The sequence below is a fragment of the Sinohyriopsis cumingii genome, chromosome 5, assembly GCF_028554795.1.
Source record: "Sinohyriopsis cumingii isolate HCF-2022 chromosome 5, ASM2855479v2, whole genome shotgun sequence".
Classification (NCBI taxonomy): domain Eukaryota; kingdom Metazoa; phylum Mollusca; class Bivalvia; order Unionida; family Unionidae; genus Sinohyriopsis; species Sinohyriopsis cumingii.
The window spans coordinates 81,044,915-81,053,026 of record NC_142965.1 but is presented as its reverse complement, the minus strand read 5'-3'; the positions used below and the strand labels follow the sequence as shown (position 1 = coordinate 81,053,026).

Here is an 8,112-nt window from a genome sequence, read left to right as displayed (position 1 = left end):
GTATGTTCAAAATCCAAATCACAAACCCATAAACACACTCTCTCTATCCCTCGTTATCTCTTATATAACACAGGGCTCCGAAAAACTACTCGTCCTGACCGGGTTAAACTTGTCTGGGCCGAAAAAAACTATTTATGCAATGTTCCCATCAAGACCGAATATCCGTGGGATCAAATTTGATTTGAGAGGTTTTGACAGGTTTGCGATTAAATGAGGGTATCGCATGCGTGATTGAATGCGTGCTTTTGTTTTTATGCAGTTGTTTAAACACATCATCATCGATACAATCCTTAATTTGCGAGAGAAAACAATTGTGAAGAAGTCTACATTTTGAAAAGAAAAAAAAAAAATAATATTTGCCACTTGATTAGAAGGAGACAGAAAGGGAATTGTTTGTGTATGCATGTCTGAGATAAGGTAAGCGCCTATATGTGTGTGCGTGTGTATGTGTGTGAGAGAGAGAGAGAGAGAGAGAGAGAGAGAAAGAGAAAGGATGGATACAATTAAGAGACTACATATGTTTGTGTGCGTGTAGTAGTCCGAAAAATTAAAATAACCGTTTGTTTACTTCAAACATTTATTGGAAAATTAGCTTAACATCATACACTCCGTTTGTGTACTCTTTTCCGTCAGCAAAATCAAAACGATGACACAGGCCCGGTTATTAAACCCTGGGTATTTAATTAAAACAAAAAGATACGTTGATAATTTATACACACTAATATGATCAACAACGATTAGATAATAAACTGACGATTATATACTGTCTAGAAAGAAACGCATTGTCCCTTCTCATTCCGTTACCCTATCTCCCTCCCACCTCCGAAAGTTAAAGGTTGGTCATCAAGAAACCTCAGCTGTCAAAGGAAGAAAATAAGGTTCGTATGTGTGGCAACGCGTATGCGTGCATGTTGGCTTAACGTTTTATTAAAAGCGATTAAGGCAAAATACGATTTAAATGGAATATGGAAAACTATTTAGTTCATTTTGAACCAACCAAAGGCTGGATCACAAGTAAAACTGCTCGGGTATGCTATTTGTGGCTAAATCCTGTTCAAACCTGTTCTATCATAAATGTCAGCATAAAATTCCTTGAATACTAATGTGTGATGACTAAGCGACACTGATTATACTTTCCAAGTTTCATGGCTAAATATCCAGTTACAGTTTAACAACAGAACCCTTGTATCTTCAATATAATATAAAGAGTTTGAAACATTATCCATAAAAATAAATTTAAAAACGCACGGAACTCTTTATGTTTAAGAATAACTCCACTTTCATACGGACATGAATATAAAAAAGAAAATATCAAGGAATGAACACATGACTTCAAAGCTTATGTGTTGTGGCAAATTTGGCAATGGAGGCTCTGATTCAGATTTAGCCTGTTGCATAACGAGTGATTTTAGTGGACAGGTTGACATAAGACTAGACACATCACCAGCTGCTCTCAGTACCGATTAAGCGGTTACCAAAATTCGTAACTGGACACCGCCAATACTCGAACCGATAGCGGCTTTCCGGGTTATCGTTGCACCCCTACAACAAACAGACCCCCATCCCCCGCTCTCTCTTTACTAGACGAGTACTAAGTATTGAAAGATAAACAATTTGGAGGGTAAAACAATGAGTAATTCAGTTATCTTAGCAGATTGAAATCTAAATTACAATTATATAATTAACCATAAAACTCTATGGTTACACTTTCTAACTGAATAGAATAAATTTAACATTGCTATTCTCTTTAAAATTTAAGCTTTTCAGAAAAAATATAGGAGTAGTTCTATAATTAATGTTAACATAAAATTCCTTGAGCACCTGTTTGTGAAAAATACACGATACAGATTACATTTTCAAAGTTTCTTAGCTTAATGCACAGCAATAGTCTAGTAGCAGAACGCTTTTATCTTCAAATGAAATAAAGAGTGAAATATTAAACAATGAAATAAAATAATTAATACAAAGAAAACATAACTGTCCACGTTCAAGAATACTCTATTTTCAATCATGTGTGAGCATGAAATAAAGAAAACATCAAGGAACGAACACATGACTTTAAAGCTTATGTATAATGGCAAATTTTGCAATGGAGTCTCTGACTCAGACATTGCCTGTTGCATTACGAGTGCTTCCGTTTGAGTGGAGTTTGTCTATCAGCGGCTAGACACGTCAACGGGAGGTCAGAGGATTTAACGTCTTTCATATGATGATGAAGAAAGTAAAGAGTCTCACTAGACAAGCCGATTAACCGGTTGCCAAAATTTGCAACTGGCAACCTCCTATATTCGAAGCGTAAACTGTTCTCCGGGTAATGATTTCAATCCTACATCAAACAGTCTCTCTGTCTCTATTTCATTCTGTATGTATTTATGACTCTCATTACTATAGGAGCATTAACATAGAATAGGAACTTCTGCAGCTTAGAGGTCGGCTGCTTCCAAGCGCCGCTGACACCAAACAAAACAAAAACCACAAGAAACATAAAATGTAACATCGCACGTTTAAGCCAGTACTGTATTACAGAACACATTACCTAAGCATTCTGCCGGGGGGGGGGGGGAAGAAAAGACATGCACGGTGGCAATTGCATACTCTCATTAGATGGATATCTGTGTGAAAGAGCTATCTTCCATCAATAGATCATTTTAATTTTTTCCCAATCCAAAACAGCCTTAGTGATTAGCTAGTGCCATACATCATTCTAAAAATAAAACTTACTTCTTAATAATGAAAGCGAATAATGATTAGGCTATATGACCATAGACAATGTAACACAATGTGATCTTAATTTTCTAATTATTTGAGACGACGGTACAAATAAGGGTAATGAAGGAGTTACCTCTATGACACGTGAGGCATATTAATACCACCATGGGTATGATACAGCTTCAGTAGCCAAGGTTCTGATATGTTAACCCCATCTACACTTTGGCGGATGGAGCAGATATTTTAGTGCTTTGTCCTAGCAACATGTATTGGATTTCATGAGTTGCCTCCCTTGGTATGTCATGTCAAATAATCAATAGCGCGTAACAACGGTACATTGTACATCGACCAAAAATGGTGTGGGCAATCGTAAGAATGACTACGTACCAGAGAAAATGCATTACATGCGCATTTGAGTGTATTAAATAATTATTCCGCCTAGTATTATCAAGCATTCTCCTGTAGAATCCAGTGATATTATTTTCTGTTCTGTTTGGTGTATATTTCTTATTCTCACTCTGACTTACTTTCCCTTCACAGATTATTGTGTACAAGAATATAACATTGTGATAAAAAAACACTTATCTCGAAAAAGATACTAAAATATTGTATTATGTATTTCATATTTGAATTTTCAAATGTATTACATTACATAAAAAATATGTATCAGTACGTAAGATTTGAAGAATTTCTCTTTGGAAACATGGGATAATTTGTGCCTGAAATGTCTATGTAGTAAATACTAAACGACAACTAGCCATTTAGAAACAGGTTGTGTAGATTGTTACCTCTTTTCAAATACTGCAAGTAATTCATCGTGACATTCACAAATTTGTCTAATTAATCGTGTCAATATCACAATAGAAACAAAGCATGACTAACTTTCCTTATTACTAAACTCAATGGCACTTAACGATGACCGTGACCTACTCATAATAAGTTCTGTAGAACATTTAAATGACGTAAAGACATAAATGCATTGTTTTGATAGTGCCTTCACATGTTTTAGGGTGATGTCTTTTTGTTCATAAGACCAGAAGAAGGTTGTGTTTCTATAGCAAAATTTCCTTAATAAAGTAATTTGCAATGTGTCCGAAATAGAGCAATCACCATGCTGTGTCACATTAATCTGAACACTTTCACTTCGTTTGAAATTCCTTCGAACACAAGAATAGCGTCGTTCATGTTATTCAAACATACACCAAGAGGATGCTGAATTCCATCATCGCGAGATAGTAATACACCGAGTTGTCTCCCATCTGGAGTCACCTGTATTACAGTTTTAGAATCAGAACCACAGCAGTAAATAATACCGGTCTTGTCCACAGTGATCCCTAGAGCGCCTTTCATATCATTGCTTTCAAACTTATTCAGTTTATTCCCATTCATATCCATGGTAACAATTACATTATTTGTTGTGTAATAGATATTCTGTCCGTCCTGACTGACACAGTGCGTATTACCTTCATTACTCAAAGAGTCATATGACTCAATCTTACTGATGATTTTGTCTGAAGTATCATATGTAAGCAATGAATCTCCAGCAATGTCTACAATAATGTTTTGTTGATAGGAGGCTATTCCATAGCATCTGCTGCGAACATGTATGTTCCTCAGTGGTGTCAGGGTATTACCCACATACACGAGGTTTATATTATATCCCGAAGTTACAGCCACATTATTATGGCCCACACGACAAATGTGCCTAGGGTCATTAATCTTTAGAAAGGAAATATACTGAAACCTATTATCAAGCATCTTTAATTTATCATTTCCCATATCACACAGTACAAGTCTATCATCTGGGAGGAAAACACCTGAATATATGCAACATACCTTAATATCACTAGGAATCTTAGCGCTAAAAGTTAACATTGAATTGGGCTGTACTTTTGGGTGTACTTTGTCGGTCGCTGACGAGATAGTTGATAATTTGGGAATATTGCACGCCCTTCTGAACGTTTTACCGAGTGAATTCAAGTTTTTAATGATTCCTTCACAAGTGCTGTCACGACGAAATTCTAATTCAATCACCTCTGATTTAGTTTTCATTGTGTCACATTTTTCCCTGTACTTATGGACTTGCTGTGATACTTTTGTCATTGTAATGAATTTTTTTGTCTCATCATCTGATTGTGTACCGTCTATTATGATTCTTTCGGATGTTTCTATGGCAGCTATTGCGCTCTTACAGTCTGTGATTTCATCCGATATTGTCACCGTTTCCTGTTTACACGTTTGATCCAGTTCTTCAAGAGCTGCTGTCTCCAGCCTTTCAATAAGTTGTTTTATCATGACGGTCCATTCCTTAATTGACTTGATTATTTCGGTCCATTTTTGCTCAATTGATTTTAAAGTATGTGACCTACTTTCCAGTAATGTGGTGAACAGTTTTTTCAGTCCATCTAAATTGTCTGATATGTGCTTAAAGTCTAGACCGTCTTTGGTACTTTTAGGGACATCTTTTATGTTCATCAATTTCTCACATTTCCTGTGATCTTTAATAACACAGTCACTGCAGCAAAATTCCTTATGATCTGAACACATATATTTGTATTTTTTCCAGTGGAAAGAACAACGATACATGTCCCCCTGAGTTGAATTTAGATCCTGCTGTACAGGTATTGACTGAACGGTGATTGTATGATCCTTGCTGACCTTGAAAATCTTGTGATAACTGTAACAATTACTACAGAGATACTCTGAACACGTGACACAGTAGGCCACAGAGATATTCCGTTTGCTTACCGTCAGACATGGCTGGCAATAAACAGGTACATCGTTATTAGATTTTGATGACTCCAAAAACGACTCAACGATGGCGTTGGTAGGAAGTTTCGCAGCCCAGTCATCTGGTGTCTGCTGGTTAGTAGGTCCTGGGGTAGGACTTCTACACACAGGACACGAAATGGTGTCTGGCCGTGTCCCCTCCACTATCACACTGCTTACATGTCTACAAATACACTTCTCACAAAATGTGTGCAAACACGCCACTAGTTTTGGTGACTCGAACGTTTCCAAACAAATTGGACAATTCAGCTGTTTATAACCGGCACCCTTTGCGTCTGCCATTGTACACTGTACATGCAGGATTTTTACAACAGTAACTGCCTGACTTGGCAAAGTCCTCTACCAAATTATAGTCCTGTACAGATCGAAGTTGAACATTGAATAACTTCCTTGTCGCGAAATTGAATACCTACACATTATCACCTCATAATGAAGACTATTCTCAGAGACCTTGATGAGTCCCCATAGCTTCTCTTCTATTTCATTTCTCTTCTGCTAATACATTACAAATTCACTATACATATCGACTAAAATATCAATCTATAATCTGTACATGAATTGTATACAAGTCTTCTATTTTGATAGGTTACGCTAATAGATAAAATCAGTCGTATTAGTCTGGTTCGCTGCTTCATATGCTCCCGGCCTTGCACGCCGTTTCGTATAGCATACGAAGCAGGTAACCAGACTAGAGTCGTATATCCCTTGTACAAAGTAGAATCATGTGGTTTGTAAAGTCGATATCGTATAGCATGTATGTGTCGCAATCAGTATAATGTTTTATACTGCACACTGACCATAAGCAACTCTTTTTATTCGAACGTGAACATAGCACTATTCTGATGAATAATTATGATCTGCCCTTGCCAGAGTGACGATTAAAAAAAACGAAAATAAAAAGGAAACTTGCTCTTAATTCATTGAGTTTCTGATCCTGCCATTTAAACATCGAGATGCTGACATATGTTGAAATACTAAAGCGATTGTTTTGTGTCTCTGAAGACAAAAAATAGCGAGATTTCCAAATTTTAATTGTTCCTAAATATTCAGTATACAGATGACATATTAGGCCTCTTTCAAAACTGTTTGGATTTTTGATCCAGTGTTCGTCCATTAAACTTGATGTTTCTCTCATTTTCAGTTCGAGGATATCCCTCTCCTAAACGGTTAATTTTATAACTTGTTGATTCCTAATTGTCCATGGCCAGGATATTTGATGCAATATGGGAAACCCTCGTAAATGTAGGTTTACGGGTCAGTCTTGCGACCGAGAGGGTGCGTGTTCGAACATTACCGACAGATCGGTCCTGGTCGCCAATCGTGATTTGTCTCTGAGCAAGCCACTCTACTCAATTTCCTCAGCACTAAATAATTCCCACGTATTCCGCAGCGGCACAAAAGCAAACCAAAACAAAATTCGGAAGTATGCTGCATGTTGGTTGTAGTTTGGCATGTGTATCAGTTTAAATTTGCAGTATGTACATTAATAAAAGCAACCTACGAAATTGCGAAACCAACAAAATATGCCAATAAGTAGATGGGGTAATATGTTTGTTCAAAATACATACTCAGTTTCTTGCATCAGAATAAAAACTGGCATAAAGCTAATTTTGAGAAATCCTTTGCTGCTTCAGATAACGTATATTTGACGATAAAATCTTTTCATAAGAACATTAGTATTGGAAAAATACAGCAACGCTCCTGCCATGTCGGTTCACAACAACTCCTTATATTCTACAGTCCTGAGTCAGGTCGACATGGGGTACATGTATCAGAGATGCTCCCATCATACCTAATGATGAATGACCTAACTTAGGATAATCTGCCACTTGCCATCGCTTTTAGAGACTAGGTATAATATTCAAAACAGAAAATGTGAAACAATTTTACTGTAATTTAAAATAAAAATCAATACTGGCAGGAAATTGATCAGAAGACATAAAATGATTCGAAACAAAGCTTTTGAGTTCCTATTAGCACACTGAAAAATGTGCTCATAAATAAAATTTGAAATTTGTTCCTCTTCTAGTTATTATTTTTCGTACCAAAATTATTCTTACTCCTGCTACTACCACAAGCTCCATCACCAGTCCCGTTAATACCTGTTTCTACTATTACTACCACTATTTGAGGAATAAATTGTTTTAATATGTAGTGGTATTATCAGTCGTCGTAGTTGATATTTTCATATCTATATTTAAAATATGACAATATTGAGTAAGCGAATTGTCATGCGCAACATAATCTGACTCGATCCTTGCAGCTCACCGTATGGTCCAAAGCGACTAAGGGAAGTATACAGTACGACTTTTACAGGGCTTTAGTATGGGATAATATTAAAATAGTGACTCACTACTCCTTATTCTATAACCTAAAGATAAATGAAACACTGTGCAGACTCATAAATGTTCTATGAAATAACATAGCACACAGTATGTGTATATTTTCTTTCTTTTTTCATTTTATACTGTTTTGCTTTGGTGGGGGGGGGATCGTGTCAGTAGGAAGATAAACTTATAAAAAACAGTCTTCAGCTGAAATTTTGTTGAAACGTATCAATGGAAGACAACCGGTCCAGGAGTACGATGGCCTTATTAGACTGTCAGATAATGT

At 36.5% G+C, this 8,112-nt stretch overlaps 1 protein-coding gene across 1 annotated transcript; it reads right to left on the bottom strand.

The window, feature by feature from the left end:
* Positions 1-559: 559 nt before the first annotated feature.
* Positions 560-6,074, bottom strand: LOC149799603 (uncharacterized). The gene has a single exon (XM_089958941.1). It carries the CDS (start codon positions 5,779-5,781, stop codon positions 3,829-3,831), a length of 1,953 nt encoding a protein of 650 aa, XP_089815067.1. The 5' UTR covers positions 5,782-6,074; the 3' UTR covers positions 560-3,828.
* Positions 6,075-8,112: the final 2,038 nt, after the last annotated feature.